At 31.9% G+C, this 24683-nt stretch overlaps 2 protein-coding genes across 4 annotated transcripts; both read left to right on the top strand.

Moving 5' to 3' along the window:
- Nucleotides 1-416: 416 nt before the first annotated feature.
- On the top strand, nt 417-15676 carry LOC148597437 (uncharacterized). 2 transcript variants are annotated; one of them, XM_088563568.1, is made up of 9 exons: nt 417-1142; nt 1709-1766; nt 2325-2660; nt 3338-3631; nt 3975-4229; nt 5117-5371; nt 6318-6641; nt 7159-7479; nt 10402-15676. In XM_088563568.1, exons 2-9 carry the CDS (start codon nt 1712-1714, stop codon nt 10821-10823), a joined length of 2262 nt encoding a protein of 753 aa, XP_088419694.1. In that variant the 5' UTR covers nt 417-1142; nt 1709-1711; the 3' UTR covers nt 10824-15676. The 2 variants fall into 2 exon arrangements, with proteins under 2 accessions (XP_088419694.1, XP_088419695.1); XM_088563569.1 differs by lacking the exons at nt 417-1142; nt 1709-1766 and having other exon boundaries at nt 2524-2664.
- On the top strand, nt 15669-23931 carry LOC148597436 (uncharacterized). 2 transcript variants are annotated; one of them, XM_088563570.1, is made up of 3 exons: nt 15669-15899; nt 17103-17384; nt 21353-23931. In XM_088563570.1, the coding sequence occupies exons 1-3, from the start codon at nt 15800-15802 to the stop codon at nt 21610-21612; spliced, it is 642 nt and encodes a 213-aa protein (XP_088419696.1). In that variant the 5' UTR covers nt 15669-15799; the 3' UTR covers nt 21613-23931. The 2 variants fall into 2 exon arrangements, 1 of the variants encoding a protein (XP_088419696.1); XR_015919090.1 differs by lacking the exons at nt 15669-15899; nt 21353-23931 and adding an exon at nt 19664-19992 and having other exon boundaries at nt 16036-17384.
- The last annotated feature ends 752 nt before the right edge of the window (nt 23932-24683 follow it).

The raw sequence follows: 24683 nt of genomic DNA, 5'->3' as shown, positions 1-24683 counted from the left end.
GTGTCTTGCACAAAAAATGAGCACACTTTCAGAGCGATTGGATTTACCCCCTTTGGTCATGCTGTGTGTTTCTATGTGTTCCCTTTAGTACTAAATAACTTGTTTTCAGTTGGTGTCTTTTTGTCACTTGGCTTCAAATAAAGTTTTAGTTGCCCGCCATTGCCGGCCTAATCATGCGTTTCCCTAACACTAGAATAAATGTTGGAATATCGAGGAAAAAAGTACGATAACACCTTGGTTTCCGTGATCACATCCGTTCAATAATGACATTGAAATAAAATGTCTATTAAAAATGTCTAACTGATGTTTGTGTTTAAATGTTAAAGACTTTTCATGCTTTCTGGTTTTATATATACATTATATGTTATTGTATTTAGATAAATACAATCATACTCTACATGAAAAAAAACAACATTCAATTATGTCAAAGGATTGCATACCTATTATTCAGCAATTGCATCATGTAAAATTTGATGGCGTCAATATAGGTAGATAACTTTTACAAGCAGTATCTTTTAACCTCAACGGGGGGTGGTGTTTGAATTTCAATTGTATTCATCTTTAATTCTTTAATAACGCAAGACAGTAACACGACCAAAAACATTTAAAAACTTTAATTAAAACTTCAAAGGTATTAGCAAGGAAATCTCATAGTGGTCCCCATAGAAACAAAATCACATTGAGGGAATCCTTCTGATACTATGATTTTGTTTTGGATTGACAGTTTCTATAAAAACTCTAGTAGTCTTGTATGACTATATCTCTGTTTTCATGTTGACGGATGTATAGATGTATTGTCAACGTCTAGTCAGGGCTTTTGATTTGTTATATGTTTACATGGATTTAATAGATTACGTTACAATGGTTTTGTTTTTCTATCTTTTTATCATGCATATTGAAAACAAATGTAGAGGAAAAGGACATAGAGCCTATTTGTATACTTTGACTAATTTAGCACAGCTTAATAATGTAATGAATAATATTTTAGAAATTTCCGGTCTGTGTTTTATTAGAATATGTCATGGGATTTGTTTTGTTTATTTTCATTCAAGGAAATATTTCGTTTACAATACACGTATTTTATAAATACATGTCATGAATTCAATATTACAGTGAAGAAGGTGAAGATCAATTATTCATAGGTCAGTTTTTAATCCTTTGCAAAAAAACATTTTTTTTATTATTTGTACTTTTACTATTTGAATTGCTTGATTTTCATGGGAGGCTGTTAGCACAATATTTTTAACTTATTCGATGACTTAATTTGTTGTTAAAATTAATCTCCATGTCGATAATTTAAGATATTACAGTATCAAACATAATATTGATTCAACAAAATGGAGGGGAAAGCTCAAATAATGTACACAAGCCTGTCGAGGATACAAAACTACATAAAACATCACCAAAATGAAATAACCTGTAGTGCCATATACCGTTTTCGTAACTTAACACCAGGATTAAACCTACGAGGATGAATCATCTAGCCAGCGAAGGTCATATCATTATAAATACTAGTTGGTTACGAACCCTGGACGTAGAAACAGGCGACGTTGTTATTAAAATCAAAGCGTCCAAAACGTTCATAACTTTGTTTTGCATATTCGATAGTTGAAACAGTGTTTTTTTAAGTTTTTGTACCCTTTGTATATATTTTATATGTGTATATGTAGATTTTATAATTATTATATAACGATATTTTCCATAACAGGCAATGGGAATGTTGCTTCACGTACTCATTATGGTAGCAATTAAAGTTCAAGCACTTGGTAATTATAGTTACTGATGCTCCTTCCTTCAAACATATCTACAGCATATATACCAACATTTGCATTATTTATATGAGAATATTATTAATATGAGGAGTTATAAAAAAAATCATTGCTATTATTTTATGTGTATTGTTTATATCAATATTTAAAAAAAATCAAATACGGTAATTTTATTCATAAAGATCCTTACAATTGTCGATTATTTCTTGTTAAAAATATCACATAAAGGCGTTATTATGTCTGCAATCATGCTGACTTGCGAAACTTATCTTATGAAAGTGTAAAATATTTTGCTTCCATTTCATTTAATCACTTCTGAAAACCAGACGACGCTTACCCTACCGGTGCACGTGGTCCATGCTCCCAGCTTTTAGTGAAGTCCAAGTTGCTCAATTGCTTTTGTTACTTTATGTATGATTTTAGTTACTTTATTTTCGTTGTTGTGTATGTCTGTTTTCCATGTCTGGTCTCTGTCCCTGGATTACATTCTTTTGATTACCGCTATAACCTTGGTTCCCTTGATTACTCTTCTGCTACTTACATTTCATCTTTCAGGTGTGTATGGACTATGCGAGGACAAAACCAAAACTGGATATATTGGAAGCAATGTGAATTTGGATTATGACATAACGTGTTACAAATCCGCAATTTTTTTCCATTGGTTAACAACTGAAAATAAGCCAAGACTGATGGGGGAAATGTATGAAAACAGAACTATCTTAAAGAATAGATACTTACTTGAAAAAAGATTTGATATTTTCATACTTAGTGTGGAATCTAAAACGAAAAGAAAAACAGTTATTCAGATATCGAATACAACAATTCAAGATAATGGATTGTATCTATATTATTGTGAACATCCACTAAACATGTCAGTGATTAGGTTGTCGAGTAAGTAAGTATTTACAAAGCCTACTAAAAGGGAAGAAAATCAAAATTCGCACTATAAAGAAATTGTTTCTTCACTAATTCTTACGATAATAATCACACTTTTCATCTGTTATAGGTAGGAAATTATTTATATTACCTTTTCAATACAATTTTCAAAATACACACCATGGCATTTGACCGTCTACTTTAAGTGAAATGGGTTGCCTTTTGTTACCTTGACCTCAAACTGTATGTAAAAAGTATAAACTGTCGCAAACCAGGTTATTGAGTATAATCTGTTCCAAAATTTACAACATTCCTGAAGTCCAAGTAGTTGATAATTTTTTCATATATTTGACTCCATCCAAACAAATAAAAATCAACAAATATGTTTCTCTTATTTTAACAAAACAAATGTAGAAGACTAATTCATGAGCGGTTTTCTAAAAGATTATATATAGTATTTTTTATTTTATTGTGGAAGTTTTTCACAAGTCATGCACATCCACTGTTAATATTGTAAAACTTAAAGTAAGATATAAGAAGAAACATACCTATGCTGAACATTTAGTGTCTCTAACTTACCCATACATATCCTCAAGTATATATCTACTTCCGGATAAAAGAACTGCATTTAATTTGTACATTATTTGCTTCACTTTTACAATAAATGTTTAAATCTTTTTCTCCCTTTACAGTTGCAGGAGTTCTACAAACAATGTCAGAAATAGATATAGCTTACGCAAGACGTGGAGCAAAGGCGTTGATTCACTTTCATGATACGTCATTTCCTTTAGGGTTCTTTGTTAAAACTGCTGAAAATTATAGATGGGTGTCAATAACAAATGATATGGTACCTACGGAATGTAAACGGATGAGGAATTGTATCAGCATAAGCAATGACTATGTTGACCAAGAAGGATGTTATATTTTTATTGATAATGCCAGAATACCTTTAAAGATAAATGCAAAAAAGATTTTACAGATTTATGGTTAGAATATTAGATTAATGATATAATGATACGCGCATTTTACGATTTTCTGTATTATTTAAATAGGAGTGAGAGTCCAAATGGTTACCAAAAGAAAAACACATTACGTCAGACAGATTGGCATGCAATTATCTTATTCAGTATTTTCGTTAATGATTTGTTACAAAATAAACGTTATAAAAGTTATATATGAAAATACAAATTTGTACAATTGCTTGCTTTCCTGGATTTTGTAAATGTAAATATTTCGGCAGTGTGTTTTTCCGGTATTCCGGTTAATCCATTTCGCGGTCTGACGTCTTTACGTCCATAGTTTCAGTAAATAATATAAAACTGATTTCAGAATTACAACTCTCAATAAATCAGGGAACAATTACATGTATAGAGCAACCCCAATCATCACGTGTAATTATGCGTTTAGAACACTCTGATGAAGGAAATTTAACACGATACATAGAAGCCTTAGGGAGTGAAAAACTGACCATGCAATTATCACTCGTGCCATACGAAAACAACGGTGTATATCGGTGTATAAGTTACACAGACAACAATAAATCAGCCATATCACAGAATAAATCGATCTTCTATGAATATACGGGTATGTTCCATTTACAGTTGTCTATAAAATGTTTATATATAATTATTAAAAGTGCTTATAGTTTACACCTTCACGTTATGGCGCTTTTTTGTTAATATACGGTAAATAAGCCAGTTACTGCTCAATATTCAGTAAACGTGTAACATGTCGATATGATGATTCGATTTCTTTTATTAATGAGCTCTTTAGAAATACAAGGTATATTTTTTTTGTTTTACCTGTTATCAAATCAATTAAATAGTTACCGATCTAAAATGTTTATATTCTATACAGACATATGAAATAAAATAGAACAATAGAAAAACACTGCATTGACAATTTGCACATCGATGTGTACTTAATATAATTTTGGAATCATTTTATTTAACTGAAATGAAACATCTTTTTAAGTATCAGTCTTTATAAAAATCAGAGAGGAAGTGATTCATGCATGTAAAAAAAACCCACCAAATTCAGTTTTATTTTTTGTTCTAAAACAGTTTGTGATCACATAACCTGTTTTAGTTTATCATTTGGTTGTTGCACTTTTGAGATAATAATTATATAGATTGTACATAAAATTGGCTTTTTGCAAGAGTTGTATTTCTTGATTTTGTTTAATTTGGTTGATTTTAGTAAAAGTTTTATGTATGATTTTCTCAAAAGTGCAGATCTGAATACAGTAATAATTATCGCTATGTGAAAATATACGTAGACCGAAAAAAACATAGTTTGTTTGGTAGGTTTTTCTTTACCATGAACCACTTTACTACTAGCAATGTCTGAATTTTATGTAAATCGGTATTTAATAACTTTCATACTTGAAATATGTCTTTTGAAAGCAAATCGACAGTAAGCTTGATAGACAAATATCATTTTAAATATAAAAAAAATTAAATCTGTTACAGATATTCATCTTTCAATAGACTCGTATTCCGTGATATGTCGTGATGATCCTAAACGACCAAATTTCCATATAGAATTACTACATACTTATTCCGACAAGATTATCCGACATATTGAATCCCATGGTAATGAGACACTCTCTATATCTTTGGATCCAGTACCGTACAACAACAATGGTGCTTACCTGTGTATACGTTATAAGGACACCAATAAATCAGCCGTATTACAGAACAAATCACTTGTCTATGAGTACACAGGTGTTTATAATTTATTGCTTTTACTCTCAATGACCGCACAACTTAAACGAGTGGCTCATTCAAATATGATAACAATTAACATTTAATTAATATTTTGACACTGATTACATGCCAATACCTTTTACGATGACACCCGCTTTATCCTTTGTTTTAGGCAAACAAAAAAAACAATATTTGATATTATACTTTTAGAATCCTAATGGTCACGATCTATACTGAATGTAACATGTCAAAATCTGTATCACATGCTGTATCAACCCGAGACTCCTGTATTACCCCAAGGGCAACCGGCCCGCGGGATTCTATAGGTCAAGAGTTAATACAGCACGTAATACAGATTTTAATGCTCATTATATCATAAATTTTAACCATACTTCAAGTCTAGTCTGTGAAGGGGTGCGATATAAGGTGTGCGATATAGGTCTAGAGGTGTGATATAGGGTATGCGATAAAAGGGAGACAATATAGGGTTTAAACAATCACTTATAGTGCATAAACAAAAACGTTATAGTTTAATATAAATATATGATAAAAGTGTATATTATTTGACTCTAATAAAATTATAATTCGTGATCATAAAGTTTGCCAATACTTGCAAAGATTTACAATTAGGATATTTAAGAACATAATGCTTTCAATTCGTGAAAAATAACACAAATAAACGAGCTTAACGATTTAGACTTATCAACTAAAATTCTGTACAAACGTATATTCTTGTCGAACCGTTAAATTCGATCGTGGTTCCGAATGGAGCAATTGGTGTCAAGAAAAATACATGGTCTTGATATAAAGATATTTGATGATGTAGATTTGTTATTGTATTTCAAATATAATGCAAAGATAAGGGGAGTAAAGGAAGGTAAAATATGTTTTTTTGCAATTAAAGCGAAAATTGAGCATTCACTTCTTTAAGGGGACTTGCTCAAACTGCTCTTTTATATTACAGGTAAACCGGTTTTTGCTTCAGAAAATCAAAACGTACGTAGAAGAGAGTTAGATAGTTCGGTCAGATTGTTGTTGTACAGCAAAACGGACGTCAATACCGTTTGGATTGAGCATTTACAGAACGATCGATTACATGCAGTTGACGTGAATGACTTCAAAATTAGCCGCGCTTGGTTAAAAACAAACCATAAAGAAAACATATCAATCTTGGGTTATGAATTGATATTCAAACTGCCCATGGCGTTTATGAGGGGTCAAACTATCAATATCTGGGTAAAAAACATTGCTGGAAAGAATGTCTTTAGATATTTCGACCAGGTAGAAGGTAACTATCTCAATATACTTGTTTGAATGGGACTTTTTATAAAACATACAGGTAGCTACATATAGCCCCCATTTACACTTGTTGGAACAAACTCAAATTTAATTATCATAATTACTGTTTTTAGAATTTTTATATGATATTAAAAACCAGATATACAGCTGTTGAACTAGTTTTCAGTCATTAAAACCAGACTTATTGTCGTTACACTTACAGTTAGATTGGTTATTTGTTGGTATGTTTAGTTTTGTATATTCAATTAATATTTTTAAACAATTGGTGAACACAATGTTTCGTAAATTGTGTTTAATCACTGGGGTAACATAGTTTGTAAATTTCACGGTTATTTAATAAATTGATTTTTGAACCACAATAAAATTGCAAATACCACAAAAATATATTTAAAGGCACGTTGGAGGTGTATCTTGTCGATATGTACTGATCCTTTTACCTTTTTTTCTGGTAAAATTAATCGATAGTAAGTAAATACATTTAGAACAAAGTCTTTTTGTACTTTTAGTGCTTCCAGTTTTTCCGCCTTATAACAAGAATAGTTTTAGAGGGACCATCGATTCAAATACTAAAATTCAAGTTAAGGTACATAGCAGTACTGAAATCAATGCAGTATGGACAGAGGAAATAAAGAACGGATCTTTGTACAAAGCTAAAATGTATGATCTTAATATCAGCAAATTTTCGCCAGACGATTTCTATGAGAGTGCATACTTTTATGAAATTTCATTTCTTCTGACTGTTACCGAATCTACAGAACAAACCATGAATTTATGGGTGAGAAATGGCATTGGTGAAAGTATGTTTACATTTTTCGTTGATGTGAAAGGTAATTTTAAAAAATTATTGATAGCCATTTGTGATTTAAAAGAACAATATTTTTTAGTAGTTATAGTGAAATACCACCAAAAAACCAACCAAACAAAACCAAAATAAAAAACAATCAGATGTACAAAATACAAAATGAACATACAAAAAAACTCCAAAAATATCAATCTTTATATTGTTTTATGGTTTTGATTACAATTTTGCTAATTTTACGGTAGTGGGTCTTGAGTTTTAAGAACATGATATTTACAATGTAACATTACTTGCAAGTTTAGGTCCCAAGTACCGTGAATCACGCTTCACAAATTGGAATTATAACTTTAAAGTTCTTATGGATGCCGTCGAGGACTATGCAAAAACATGAATAAAACGACAACAAGAAGACATTGATTTTCTGTCAGAGTAGTTAAAGGCCGTGAGGTCTTTAATTTTGAAACGAATGAAAGTTTTAAGTAGGTCGATGAGTGCCAAGGCTACATCGGTTTTCAAAGACCCCGATGTAGCAAAAACATTGTCTACTATACATGACAAATATGTTGTCGTATCAGCAGACAACGCCCAAAACAACATTTTTTTTGTCTGCAAAACGTTTTACGTCCAATGTTTATTATCAGAGGTAGACGTAGAAAATAATAGATAGCAGTGATAAAACTTTATACTGCTACCACACTCTCCAAAGAAGAGATTGTTGAAAACCATAAATATGTGCTATTCTCTTTTGGTCTCTCTACCAGGGACGATGATTGTGATTTACCGTCTATGTACTGGTTTCCTAAACTCCACAAGAATCCATATAAACAACGTTTCATAGCTGGATCTGCAAAATGTTCCACCAAACCTCCTTTCAAAACGTTTAACTTCTATACTCACAACTGTCAAAGAAGGTTTGCAGTCCTACAACAACACTTGTTACTCCTGAAGTGGTATTAATGCAATGTGGATCCTGAACAATTCGAAAGATCTTTTGGAGACAATCACTTCAAGTCTATTCTCTGAATATAATAGCATTAAAACCTATGATTTTTCAACACTGTATACTTCTATTCCCCATACTCAGTTAAAATTCCGATTTAAAAACATTATACATCGTTGTTTTTTTTTTCAAAAAAGATGATACACATAGATACAAATATATAGTTCTTGGTAGAGATTCCCCATACTTTATAAGAAGTAATTCAAAATCATCTTCCACATATACAGAGGAAGATGTTTACAAAAGACTGGAATTTTTAATCGACAACATATTTGTCCAGTGTGGTGGACGTGCTTTTCAACAAACGGTCGGCATTTCAATGGGAACAAATTGTGCTCCTTTACTTGCTGACATACTCCTTTACTCTTATAAGGCTGACTTTATAGCTGATCTGGTCCGAAAGAAAGAATATTGTTTGGCTAGATCCTTTAATCTCAGTTTCCGCTATATAGATAACGTATTATCTTTAAACAATCCTAATTTCGGGGATTTGATACATCGCATGTACCCAAAAGAACTTGACATAAAGGATACTACAGACACTTTGAAGTCAGCCTCATATCTTGACCTACACTAGATGGTAAAGGAAAATTATTGACCAAACTTTACGACAAACGTAATGACTTTTCATTCAAAATTGTCAACTTTCCTGTCATCACCTGGCAACATCCCTTCAGCACCTGCGTATGGAGTGTTCATTTCACAACTCATACGTTAAGCCAGAGCTTGCCGAAACTACGCAGAATTTTCGTATCGCGCTAGAACTCTAAAAAATAGGCATCTGGAACAGGGATATGTGGCTACAAGATTGAAGTCATCACTACAGAAGTTTTATGGTCGTCATCATGAACTCGTTATGGTGTATCCATCTGCACCATGAAAACTAATTTTTTCAGGGGTCCTAGTTTTCCTCTCCTCGTTTGTCTACCCCGGACTTGATTTTTATGAGCAACTCGGCGGCGGGTGTTTCTAGAAAAGCAGAGGACGCTTGCCCTACCGGTGCACCTGGTCCATGCTCCCAGTTTTTAGTGGAGTCCGAGTTGCTCATTTGTTTTTTGTAACTTTGTATGTATGATTTTAGTTACTGTATGTTCTTTGTTGTGTATGTTTATTTTCCATGTCTGGTCTTTGTCCCTGAATTGCATTCTTTTGATTACCGCTATAACCTTGGTTTCCTTGATTACTCTTTGACATTAATTTTTTTGGCCATGAAAGAACATTTTCTATATCCGAGTTAGAAACAATTTGACAATATGTTATTGTGTGTGTGTGTGTGTGTGTGTGTGTGTGTGTGTGTGTGTGTGTGTGTGTGTGAAAAGAGTTTAAAGAGCATGTATCTTATTCATGCAACCCGACGGGGTTTTTTTTTCAATTGCCCAGCAAATAAATACTTTTCGTTTCCTCTAGGAAGCAAAGATCAGGGAATCAAAACTATCGGAATTTTGTGCATCCATAAGTGAATACTTTGATGTTGAAATAAATGATCTTCGAATTATGTTTAAATAATGTTCATTCCCATTTCAGCAAAAAGTCCATGGAACTGATAAACCGTTTTTGTATATGTAAAGATCCTGAATAATGTATAATATTTAGTGGAGTGTTTATTTTTATCGATTTTGTCTTCAATATTAATCAAACCTGTTGAACTTTAAGTTATATAAATACTTCATACTATGCGTTGGGGTTTATAGTGATAGGGGTATCCGTCCTTCCTTCCTTCCGGTCGTCTTTCCATTTACATGGTTCAGTAGAGGGTACCCATTCGTCACTCCTTTTGCACTTCCGAATGGAACTTGATGAAACTTTCAAAGAACCATAATTACATATTTGCATTGATCCAAATAAATTTAGAGGTTAAAAGGTGTATGTTAGGTTTTTGGGGAATAGAGGATTTTAAGGAAGTGATCATTTCTTATAGTTCTTTCTAGTTTAAATAAATTTAATTTCCAGTTTCAGATAAACAACTGAATTCAGGTTTTGACAAGTATCTTTTAATCAGTATCGTATTTAATGTCGGATTCATTATTGTTGTTCTTGTTGCAACTATGTTGTTTTGTTTCCGACGAAAACGAAATGATGGAATCACTATAGAAACCGGTAACGAAGGTGGGTATAACTACGCATACGACGAAATTGGAACATTAGACTATAGAGTATCCAAAAATATGCCTCCACTCCCAGAAAGACGACCTCGTGTGGTACGCAGGAATGTTATGCAAAAAGTCAATACCTTTTTGAAACACGATAATAATATTGACAATGTTATTGAAACACAAATTGAATTATCGGGACTGCAAATCCCAAACGATCTTTATCATGATTATTTATCATTACGTGGTGACAGTTGTTGTTTAAAAAGTAGTAATGATTAAACAAGTGAAATATAGTATCGGAAAAAAAATCTGATTCAAACATATTCTGTTACGCTTCCGTTAAAGACACCAACTTGGTGGACATTCAAGCTATTGTTTGTAAAACTGAAGAACTAAACCTTCATGAGATCCCAAACGAAGGTGTTTCTGAATCAGAAGTCGACAAAATCGAGGATAATTCGATTGACATAACTCATCAAGTCAAGACTATGTGACTCCTGTTAGCATCCTTAATCCTTAATACATATTTGGAAAAAATACTTTCGAAAAAAAAACAGCTTTTCAAAGTTCTTTGGACCACACCATAAGCCTACCGCCCCTTGTGATCTGCCATAGGTTTTATTTTGTATATCTGCTTATTTGTTTGTTTGTTTGTTTGTTTTTTTGTTTGTTTGTTTTTGTTTTTTTTAATGTTTTTGGTATCTTCTTATATGTAACAATATTTAACTATTAGCCAGGGAACACGGACAAGAACTGGTGTTATTGTTTATTATTGGAAAGACTTTTATTTGGACTAATGTGTGAAACGTTGTTTTTTTGTTTTGTTTTTTTTTTCGATTTTGTAATTATGGCATACGATAGAAATAAATCCTAATTTTGTTATGTTACTTCATCGGTAATGTATGTGAAAACTTTTAATAGTTGTAATTGTAATTCATGTCAGAGTTCTAAAGGAAATGAATACTTTAGTTTACTATATTGTCCTTTCAGGAAATACATGAATGAAACCATACATTTGAACAATACAGCGAGATTAGTACTTCAAGTGTTTCACAAACAGTTCCTTATATGTTTAACCTGAACCTTGTAGTGGTATTCATTATCCTTTTTTATAAATAACTTTCTGATCAAATGTTCCCTTATACCGTTCCCAAACCTGACCAGGACATAGCGGAAGTTGCGAGGAATATCACTTAGAATTTACGTATACAGTTTTAATATCATAATTTAATTCAGTCACTATTCCTGGTATTTGGTCATAGTACTGATAATATAATGTTTATAATAGACATTTAAATACGTCACAAACAGATAAATATATTTGGTCATTTTGGAAGAACAGGAATAATGCAGAGTCAAAATATAGGATGTTCAGAATGCAAATATGTTTTGCTTAATGCTTCTTTATAGAATATTCTTAATATATGTTTCTTTCCTTCACAAAACATGTTACTACAGCCATATTTTGCTAAAAACTGAAGTGTTCAAATCAAATGTTGATATAAATGTACAGATTTTTGTTCGGAAATGCAAATTTAGCTGGATCATGGCATAAAATTTCTCCAATCACCAAAATTTAAAGAAATGGCTCTTTTTTGTTGTTAATGTTATATAGAAGTTATAATACAGTTTTTTTCCTTTTGACTTTTGTGTGTGTGTGTGTGTGTGTGTGTGTGTGTGTGTGTGTTAAGTACATATAAAAATTTATTTAGCAATGAAATATTAAAGTTATCCATGAAAACATTTCATTAAGGAATATTAACTTTTGCTGAATCTTAAAAAATACGAACTTTGATAAGTAAGACTTATCGATTATCGAAACTCTACAATGACATTATAATAACTGCGATTTTGATATCGCTCTATCAACCCGAGACTCCTATATCACCCCAAGGTTCATCAGCCAGCGGGGTGACTTAGGTCGAGTGTTGATATAGCATTATGATACAAATTTGAACATGTCATGTTTATTATATTGTATAATTTAACCATACTTTAAGTATGGTATGTGAAGGGTTACGATATAAAATATGCTATATAGGTCTAATGGTGTGATATAGGGTATGCGATAAAGGTCTAGTGGTGTGATATAGGGTATGCGATAAAGGTCTAGTGGTGTGATATAGGGTGTGCGGTAAAGGTCTAGTGGTGTGATATAGTGTATGCGGTATAGGGTAGACGATATAATGTTTAAACCAACACGTATAATGCATATGCAAAAAGTTATATTTTAGTCTAGATATATATGATATAATAATATAATCATCGAAGTGTTAATTAAGAAATATAAAAAATGTGTTTAAGAAGACAACAACATCAATTTTATGATAATGAAAATTTAATATTGAATAAGGTTTTTGGTTGCTGTACACTTGATAAAACTGTGTCCATATTAATTTTGTAGATCAAATTTAATATTAGAAACCTAATCGATTTTGTTTATTCTTTCTTTTAACAGAAGCACTTCACAGGCAAATATTTTTCACGTGAAATTCATGTTAATCGAGCTTCACATGAAATTCATGTGAAATTCACATGAAATTAACATGATTTTCATGTGAAATTCACTAAACACAAATTTCACGTGAACATTTCGTGTGAATTTCACGTGAAGGCTCCATTCACCCGAATTTCACATGAACTCTGTCACTTAGTCTATTTGCTCAATTCAGGTGAAAATCATGTGAAATTCGTGTGAAAATCATGTGAAATAATTTTGCCTGTGTAATGAAAACAGACAACTACAGAAGATATATTTATCCATGGTATATTTTTTTTTAATCGGGGACATATAATACTTCAACGATGAAACATTTGCGTATTCAATACTGAAGAAGACATTTCATTTGACAAAAACATTAGCCCAAATAGCGGAAAATGAGACATTTTTGTTATATTGGTTAATTCTTGTTTTCAGTCAATAATTGCTTCGTTCAGTTTGCATTTACATCAGAAAGTTTTTGGCTACAATGAGAACGAGATCTTTAATCAAATTAAATTCAGTAAATCTCAAAATAATGTGTCTTTTGCTGAAGGGAAGTCAGCATCATAGTTTCTTATGTTTTGTTGGAAAAACAGCAGGATGACATTTCAGTCATAAAAAAGAACTTTGCATATACACTATCTGAAAATACATTTTTAATAAACAAGGTGGGAAGGGCTTAACATTATTAAAAATGATACATTCAAAACTCATTTAATTTACAACATTATTTACTTAAATAACGGTGCTTTTGTGACCAACAGGGTAAAGTGATACACCCTAAAACACCCTTTCTGGGTATTCATTTTAATAATTGTTTTTCCGAATAATGAAAGTAATTTTCGAATGAAAGTACTTTCCGACATAATAGTTTTTTCAACTTCCACTGTATGTAAAGGACGTCGCTTATGCAACGTCCCATATCGAACATTTTATGTTTAACCAAAATTGATTTCGAAAGAGGTTCTGGAATTTTATCGCTTTGCAATGTAACATATACGATCAAATTTTAAATGCTAAAGTTTTTTTTTTTTTGTTCTTTTTTTGTTTGTTTTGTTGTATTTTGTTGTGTTGTGTTTTTTGTTTTTCGTGTTTTGTTGTTTCTTTTGCAGCATCCACTTAAAATTACAATGTAAGGTGACAGGTAACAAACACTATATTGAAATAATTAACTAAATCAAAAACTTAGCATAAAACATTACTCTATATCAGTGAGGTTCCATTACATGTGTTGATCATTGTAGAACTTCAAATTAACCAAATTAAATGATTTATTGTGAATTTAACACAACTTTAAAATGGTTAATGAAAGAAAATAGTAAAATATTTGGGTCTTGTTAATTACTATGGGGGAAATAAAATGCAATAACAGTTGCATATATTATGACCTTGATTACTGGGTGTAAAACCAAAGCCTTGTGAGGTCAGTAACAGAACTAAGTTGTACAACAAGTATGATATGATGTATTACAGTTACGATCCACAGGACGCATAGGCTGAATTAACCGCCTATTTGTATACTTGGTTTTTTTTATGATACACTCCTAAACATAAACCAAAATACCATAAAACCATAAAGGTAAATATAAATATAACTAATTTAAAAAGGGTGATACTAGATTTCCGATAGAAACTTGGTTCCCTTGATTACTCTTTCATTTAAATGGGTGACATTTTTTTCCAGCATTGAACATATAATTCTAGTTTCAATAATCCTTACCGACGCAGCTACTTAAAATACAAATAAAAGATTTAAAACGTAGCTTTAAAAAATAGATTTGTACAAAAAACCTCCTTAAACCAAATGTATTACATGTACTAGCTGAAAGGTCAATGAAGGAACTGCTTGATTCGCTGAGTAAAAAATACATTTAGACTGTCGTGAAGATACATAGGAAGATGTGTGGTAGTCACTTATTTGGTGTTTTCGATTTTTACATATTATTTCAGTAGATCGGAAGTAATTACGGTGTGACCATCAGCGCCATGAAAACTGATTTGTTCAACGTGTCATTATTTTCCTTTCCTCTTTCGTCTACCCCGGACTTGACTTTTTGTAAGCAACTCGGTGGGTGTTTCTAGAAAAGAAAAGGACGCTTACCCTACCGGTGCACCTGGTCCATGCTCCCAGTTTTTTTAGTGGAGTCAGAGTTGTTCATTTGCTTTTGTTACTTTGTATGTATTATTTTAGTTACTTTATGTTCTTTTGTTGTGTGTGTCTGTTTTTCATGTCTTTTGATTACTACTAGAATCTTGGTTACCTTGATTATCTTTCAGATGATGTATATCGATGACAGTTTACATTACCGTGACGGTTTATGTTTCTGTTTTGATAAAATTTTTGAGAAATGCTTCATCCATTTCAAGAAAGCTGCATTAATATGTCCAAAAAAAAGTGTTTATTTAAATACACCAGGAAATAAAATTTTCAAAGATCATGTACTGATACATGTACCTGTAAAATTAAAAACAAAATTAAGTGGACAAAAAATTTAATACAAAACGACAATGTTGTTGATGGTAGCATCAGAACAGACTCTAAAAAAATGTTGTCAACATTAGAAACGGAACATCAATATCGATACATAAAATTAATTACCTCTCATGATTGTCATATATATTTACATTGTAATTGTGAAATGTTTGTCAATAAATATCTTTTTAGGCATTAGTTTGATTCTGATTGTTTTGCACAGATTTATTTCGTATTTATTTTTATTAATCGTAATGCAGAACACTAACAGATGTCTTAACCTACCGGTGCACGTGGTCCATGTTCCCAATAGTAAATATAATAGAAGAAGATGACGGTTTATACGTGTGCTCTTGTGACAGGTTTAAAATATTCCCATTGTCAGCCTTTAGATTATCTAGTAAGTGTAGTGATTTAATTAAGGAATTTGTATTTTTTTTTCTATTTGTGGTCTATGGAAAAAAACCTTAAATATGAGACGCATACTTTTAAACTCGTGGTGTCCACTTAGTTCACTTACAAATTTGTGGTGCATACTAAGAAATACGTTTTGCTCACTTTATTCTTTAATCGTTTTATCATGTAGGTTCAATGAACAAAATGTTACTGAGTTGCAGACAATATTTAAGTAGCACTCCAGCTAAGGATCATGCAAAATGTGATTCATGGGTAAAAAGCCTACATATTTTTATTTTAGATATTTTGTTTGAAATGTCATAGTAAACAGAAATTAACATGTAGTGGTTTCATATAATCCGTGCTCTTAGGAGATGAAATTGTATAGAATGCACTGTAGATTTCAAAATTCAGGGAGATAACTCTGTAAATGACGCTCAAATACAATAGAATCTACTGGATTTTCAATGTTGATTATCTTCTAAGAGCAGGCAGATTTGAAGGAATAATTACACATTTCATAGTATAGATCCATAAAACAACTTAATTACAAAAATAAAAATATGTAGTCTTTTTTAGGGTGTATCACATTTTTCAGATTTTGCATGATTCTTACAAAGACAGCTACTTAAGAAATCAAATTGATTTGAAATGCAAATTTAATTGTTGCTTACTATATGAATTGCTTATCGAAAACATGGACATCTACCAGTTTCTGAAGGCAAAGTGATGGAGTGGCAAAGCTGAAAAGCCATTTGCCTTCTCATATAGCAAAAGCGTGTTCTTTAGGAATAATATTATGACGATTGACCTTTCAATTATTTGGTGTCTTGTTACGTTTTGTTTTGCTTTTTTATTCAGTTTTGTTTTTGTTTTGTTTTGTTTCGTTTTGTTTTTCTATTCAGGTTACAGATAAACAATCTTCAAACAATGAATCGTTTTTAAAAATGATAGTATGGCTTATTGGTTCATGAATTACGATGAACACATTTTGGGCAGCTGTTTCTAGAAAAGCAGAGGACGCCTCCCCTATATGTGCACCTGGTCCAGTTCCAGTTTTTTTGTCCGTATTGCTCATATTCTTTTGTTTTTTTGCATACATGTAATTTTGGCATTCATGTTATTTATGCGACTGTTTTCCTTAGTTTTGTATTGATCTTTGGATTTCTAGTCGAATCTTGATTCTAATTTATTACATTTATTTCAGTTGATGAATCCAAACAAAATACACCTGCTGTCGTTTATGCTAGATATGGATCAAGTGCTGTGTTTCCTCTCAGTCGAAAATACAAGTCAACTATTTACAATTTCAAATCGACAATGTATTCTAGTTGGAAGAAGTGGCGAAGAGTTAGATCCAATGATTGTTTTGAGACAGAAAAATGTTTTGTCATCAACAACGTAAAAGATGAACAAGAAGGGTGCTATATATTTACTACCAAACGACGCTATTTTACTTACATCATCCTACAAGTCCTCAAGTTATATAGTAAGTGTTTGTTGTTTTAATCCGATTGTAGAAGCCACGAAGTCAGACTTTAAATTGATGAATTGTAATTATAATATAGAAGCAGTCAACATATTGGCTCCCGAAGGGATCGTAAATGGCTATATTATTAACTGGGGCCTGTATACTTACGGGCAGAAAAAGCATCAATATTCGGTTTATGCATGTAAAATCGGGAGCTTGCAATCAGTATAATGGCAAATTCATTTTCGTATACTTGGCAAATGAGATTGGGGACTACACCAGTCTAGAAAACATGAACTAGCTTTGATGATTAAATACAAATCGAAAGAGTAATCAAGGGAACCAAAGTTATAGCGGTAATCAAAAGAATGCAATCCAGGGACAAAGACCAGACATGGAAAACAGACATACACAACAAAGAACATAAAGTAACTAAAATCATACATACAAAGTAACAAAAGCAACTCGGACTCCACTAAAACATGGGAGCATGGACCAGGTGCACCGATAGGGTAAGCGTCCTCTGCTTTTCTAGAAACAGTCAAGTCTGGGGTAGACTAACGAGGAAAACTGTGACCCGTTGAATAAATCAGTTTTCATGGTGCAGATGGATACACCATAAGGATCCACGAGCTGATGCTGACGACCATAAAACTTCTGTAGTGATGACTTCAATCTTGTAGCATCATAACCCTGTTCCAGAAACCTATTTGTTAGAGTTCTAGCGCGTAGTTTCGGCAAGCTCTGGCATAACGTATGAGTTGTGATATGAAAGGAATAGTCAAAACATTGCACCAGAATTTTAGGAAAATGACGTAATTTATTCCGGACAACTCGACCCAAAGATATTTCGGACAATTACAACTCACAATTATTTACCAAATCTGGACATTTCTTCCCATACATATTTCACCCCATGAAAATAGGAGAATGCATAAGCATAATAAAAGCGTACATTCTTTTACCAATTTGGAAGTTAAAAGTAACAGGGCTGACAAAAATTATGAAAGGTGTTTGAATTCATGTTTCTTCGGGAGCGTTTAATGTTTCACCTTCCTTGTATTATTTTCAATTATAATAATTGTTTACATTTACGGTCAATTTTATCACCATTGACATACAATAGACTCCATAACGAAAGAACTGACTAACCCATTTTGATGGAATGTATGCAGTTACTATTATTATTTTTTCAATGCACAATGTATGACCTTTTGGCATGAGAATAACCAAAATAACCAGTGGCCCTTTTCACAAAAATTCATAAGAGTAAAATTAGTCGTAAGTTATGACGTCTCAATACTTTTATTTGCTATGACGTCATAACTTACGACTAATTTTACTCTTACGATTTTTTTGTGAAAATGATCTCAGAATTAAAAAAAAAAAGTTTCAATCTTTACCAAATCATCATACATAAAATCTTAACCATTGGTCTGACGATATTATAAATATATATAAAGGATAGTGATAAAAGTATCGAGCTAATAGGCAACATTTCCAGGCAATTGTAAAACGTAAAAATCAAAGAAAGACATATTTATTTAACAAATGGTAATATCAAGGCAACATACAAACAAATGCAATGATCCCTTAAGACGATGAAACTGTTGTCGGTTTAACAATTTTTTTGTGTGCACCAAATCTCCCGCTTTCATAAGGGTTACTTGTTTTATTTGTATAAAAAAGATTCTATTTATTTACTTGCATCATTGCTTTTTTATCATCAAAGTTTTATTGAATAAGCGAGTGGTTGAAATTTTGCGATACGTAAATGGTTTAGGGAAAAAATTACTCATGGAGTGGTGGCCGAGTGGTCAAGACGCGGAACTTGCAATCTATAGGTTGAGAATTGACACTGCCATTGATTCGTCCCCCACATATGTCTACGTTTCCTTGTATCTATCCTATTTCTCTAGAATATTGGGATTTCCTCCCAAACGATCTTTAATATTACCTTCGGTTAAATAGCTCTATAGTGTTTTTTTTAATTGTTGACTTGCACATGTATGCGTATTGATGTGTATTCACCAAATTAAATAAAATTAACTTTTACTTTTTCGGAAATTCTATACATTTCTGTTTTTAAACGTTTTTCACGTGCGTTGTAATGACAAAGGCAACAACATTTATCTTCAGTTCATTTTATCCTACCAGTGATAATATGGTTGCATAAACCAATTATTTATAATTGTATACAATAATATTATAATTAGGACGGATTGGATAGTCTTTTTAAGCTACAGTTATTGCAGTTAAAAAAACTGGTTCAATGAGTAACAATAAACTTATTTCAGATATTAAAATAGTGATAGATAGGCACGCAGTGATGTGTGTAGAAACACCGACGGAATCCAGTTTAGTCAAACGTCTAGAACACTGGTATGATGGAGACCTTCTCCGACAGATTGAAGCTCTTGGAAATAAAACACTAACGTTACCAATGTTGTCAATACCTTACCTCAATAATGGTGTTTACCAATGTATAAGTTATGTAGACAACAAAAAATCAGCAGTGTCACAGAATAAGTCACTTGTCTATAAATATAAAGGTTTTTTTTTCTTTTGCCGATGTTTAAGTACCACTCTCTGTAAGAATCAGGCCGTTAGTGATATTTTGTGTAAAAAAAAAATCCATTTTGGATCAATAGAATTAAACAAAGATGACAAGATTTTCCATGTCATTTAGGTCAACTGAGTTATAAATTCATTGAAATGCACTGAAAAGGTCAGTAAACTCAGTCAAAAACCTTATTTTTCTAACACAATATTGACAAATTTCTGTACAAATCGAATAATGCAGAGAACAAATAGTGGTCTTTTAATTGAAAATACATCCTTGTGAGAAATTTTGTTGTCAGCTCAGTAAATTTTGTAAATGCATATTTCTGATGTTTTCAATTTTGCGTGACTTTTACAAAAACTTACACTTACATTATATGACACAATGAAGTGGTTACGTAAACAAATGTTTGTAATCGTGGTATGTAGAGCGTTTTCCTTAAGAACTTGTCAATTTAACGCGGTTAGCGGTCAGTAGCTACCCGGTAAATATAATACCTCCAAAACTGTTAAATTAGGGTAATAAAAAGATCATAATGAAACATTATTGTTATCTGTTTTTAGAAATCCGATGTGTTGTTTAAAGATTATCATTGTTCTCGATGCTATATGCCTTTTTGTGTTCAACGTTCTTGTTATAATAACCACTTCGGATCGACGTTGAAACAGACTTGAAGCAACCAAATTTTGCACAAATGAAAGAGTTATCTTCCTTTTTCAAAGAGCTTCAATGCTCTCTATGTAATTTATCTTGCATCGTTGCCGTTAATCAAAACCAATATTCAGCTTTGAGAAAGGATAGATTTGGGAAATAAAATGGATAAAAACAAATTTAAACAGAATTTTTATGTGCCACCCACTGTCTGTTTTTTTTCGTGGATGCCCTCTTAAGTTTTTTTTATTATAAGATCCAAGATTCAGGAAATATGTGTTTTTTTACAGTTTTATGTCAGAATTTGATACAGTTTATTATTTGGAGCTTTCGAAATTCTTAAAATATGTTTATGAATTCAATTATCAAATTTTGTTTACATATGTCATTTATAAATACTAGATATGTTTTTGTATATTTAATTTTTTTAATTTGATTTTTTTAAACAAAATGGTGTACAGACCTAGCTTACAAATTTGAATAATGAAAGCAGGGAAAAACACGAGATTAAGTGCTTATTTCAATTGTTCCTTCAATATTTCACCAAACATTTGACATTACCACTTTCAGTTAAAGACAACCATTGCAAAGGGTAGATATATACCCTTCTCGGATGTAGGCATACAGTATAGGAAGTCAAGTTCGTTACACTAGTCGTATAATTAAGAGACGTTTATACTTAGTAAATGAAATGCCAATGTAAATTGTTGATAAGTAAATTTGCTATTTTATCCTATCTGTATTTTAAACGCAGACCAAACTTAAATTTCAGGTAAACCAGAATTTTTACCTTACAACAGAAATGTATTACAAGGAAAAGTCAACTCAAACGTCAGCATCAAAGTTTTGGTACAAATTTATACAAACATCAAAACAGTGCGCGTAACAGAGTCAAATAATGGGTCATTAAACAAAGCTGAAATACATGGACTTATCATTAGTGAGACATTATTTGAGTTATGTCAGAAGAATTGTACCTTCATCAAAAGTTATGATATTTCGCTTGATATACCAATCACATCTCCTGGATAACATTTAATAGATCTATGGGTAAAGAATAGCGCTGGGGAGAGTATGTTTCGAATTTACGTTGAAACTGAAGGTAAATATTTACAAACTAACATACAAGACCCTCATCATGCATTTACTAGATGGAAAATGTGTAATTAGATAATGATAACTGTTTCCAATTTCGTATCCGTTATGCTCTAGACTTTCTGGCTTATGAATACATTTGTCTTTGAATAATTAAAGATGCTTAAATTATTTTTCCGAGAGACAAAATGTACACATTGGCAACAAGTACGCATTGATAAGTGTTGTTTTAATTGGTTTCGGAGTGGCACTGGCTATAATTCTAACAATTTTCAAATGTTTCCGACAAATGGAACAACAAATACTGTCCCTTGGGCCAAATGAACCAGGAGAAAACACTCATAACTACGAATAAATAGGTGTTCTGGGTTATAGTGTCATAAATGTTCCTTCGCCTATCTCTGAACAAATGACAACAACAAGGAATGAAGTCGGGAATTCATCAATGAATGAATATAATGATATTGATAACTTACACGAAAACAGAATTAGAACGTCGACATCTATAGACACCTTACAATCCATACGACATCCTCTTGCCCTCGGTGGAGACATCAATTCTCTTCATAGTAATGACAGCTCTGTTGACAATGGCACATATTTGTGACAGATAAGACCAAAGTGCAGTGTATACAACAGACAACAGACAATAATTTGAAGATACCAACTTAGCTTTTATTTTTTTTAGAATCTTAAGTCATAGATGGTAAAATGAAAAAAAAATTGTTAGTTGAAAACATATGTGAATATTTCTGAATTCAGTTATCTTGGTTAGGTCACCATCATTGTATGTGTAAATTTATTTTATTTATACTTTTAATTTTAGTTTTATATCTTCTATATTTTTTTTAATTTCTCTGAAGTAGTAGAAATATAGAATCTTCAACGATATCGAGTTTCTTGAGGTGTTAGAAATTCCATACTCAACAAACTAAAGTTGTAGACTCTATTTCTATTTTCATGCGCAGTGATGCCCACTTTTCTTTTGATAATTTCATCAAATTTACCTTTACAAGTTAGTAAAGAAAATTTTATAAAATCCTTGTATTTTCCTCGGCTTTTTGTGAAAATAGAAAAAACCTCCAAAGAAAAAAATCTATGGCAAATCAAGAGAAATCCGTTTCCGCCAAAGTTTCAAATACTTTTTCAGTCTACCTCAAAAAATGAGTAGACTGCCCCTATATTTTCTCCACTCATTTTGTTATAGGATGAAAGATCTTTAAGGCATTTACAGCCCTTTGTAATCCTTATTTTTCTAAACAAAAGAGCGAACATCGTTATATATGCATAAAGTTCTTCCGAAAAGAAAACATCTCTATGAAATTTATCGGACCACACCATAAGCGTATCGACCAACATGTTTTTTTTTCTATCAACAGTTTGAGCACAGAGATGTTTGATTTGCTTCAGCCGCTAATACGTCTTTTTTTCTCGAAAATCTGTTTGTTTATGTTTATCTGTATCGTCCTCATGATTTTATGTCTATACGGAAATTCAAATTTATTATAAAGCTGACTTTATAGCTGATCTGATCCAGAAGATAGGACATTGTTAAGCTAGATCCTTTAATCCCAGTTTCCGCTATATAGATGACGAATTATCATTAAACAATCCTAGTTTGAGGGGTTTGATACATCGCATCTACTCCATAGAACTTGAGATAATGGATACCACAGACACTGTGAAGTCAGTCTCATATCTTGACCTACACTTAGAGATCGATGGTAAAGGAAAACTATTAGCCAGACTTTACGAAAAACGTGATTACTTTTCATTCAGAATTTTCATATCACAAATAATAACATTATGCCAGAGCTTGCCATTATCACACAGACAATTAGGCTTCTCGAACAGGGTTATGTTGTTACAAGATTGAAATCATCACTTAAAATGTTTTATGTTCGTCATCATGAACTCGAGGATCGTTGCAGTGTATCCATTTGCACCATGAAAACTGATTTGTTCAACGTGTCATAGTTTTCCTTTCCTCTTTCGTCTACCTTTGACTTGACTTTTTATGAGCAACTCGGCGGGTGTTTCTAGAAAATCTGAGGACGCTTATCCTACAGGTGCGCCTGGTCCATGCACCCGGTTTTTATTTGAGTCGGAATTGCTCATTTACCTTTGTTACTTTGTATGTATTATTTTAGTTACTTTAAGTAAAAGTTTAGTTAAGATAATTCGTGCAACATATTAATGAAACATCGTTTTATATGTGAGAACACTTTTTTGAAGAATAAAAAAGTTAACAAATTGCTCATCCAGTTTACATTTAAGAAAATGAACACAGCATAAAACCTGATGAAGATTTAAGTAGCAGTCTTTTTAAGAATCATGCAAATTTCGTGATATATGATAAACCAAAAGAAACATACATTTTTATTATTATTAAGTTGCTTTATAGGTCTATATGATGAAATATTTAACTATTCATTCCAATCTGTCTGCTCTTAGGAGATAATCTACATTGAAAATTCAACAGTTTGTATTTTAGTGTTATTTATAGAGCTATCTCCCTTAATTTTGAATTCTACGGTACATTCTATATAATTTTTTATCTCCAATGAACACAGTTTCTATGAAAATCCATACGTTATTATATGTTTACTTAAGCATTTTAAACAAGATATAAAAAATAAAAATATGTAGGCTTTCCAACCATGAATCACATTTTGCACGATTCTGACCTGGAGTGATACTTAAATTGTATTTTAATAGTACACGGACAAGAACTAGGGTTATTGTTAAATATCTGAAAGAGTAATCAAGGGAACCAAGATTCTAACGGAAATCATAAGGATGTGAATGTAATTCAGACAAAGACCAGCCATGAAAAACAGACACACTAAACAAAGAATATGAAATAATACATACTAAACAACATAAGTAAATGAGCTACTCGGACTCCTCAAAAAACGTGGGGCTTGAACCAGGATCGCCGGTAGGGTAAGCGTCCTCTACTTTTCTAGAAACAGAGTTTGAATTTTATTTAAACTGATGTGTTTAAC

The sequence above is a fragment of the Perna viridis genome, chromosome 15, assembly GCF_037379345.1.
Source record: "Perna viridis isolate PV_CMFRI_1.1 ecotype Kerala chromosome 15, ASM3737934v1, whole genome shotgun sequence".
Classification (NCBI taxonomy): Eukaryota; Metazoa; Mollusca; class Bivalvia; order Mytilida; family Mytilidae; genus Perna; species Perna viridis.
This window is presented reverse-complemented; position numbering and strand designations above follow the sequence as displayed.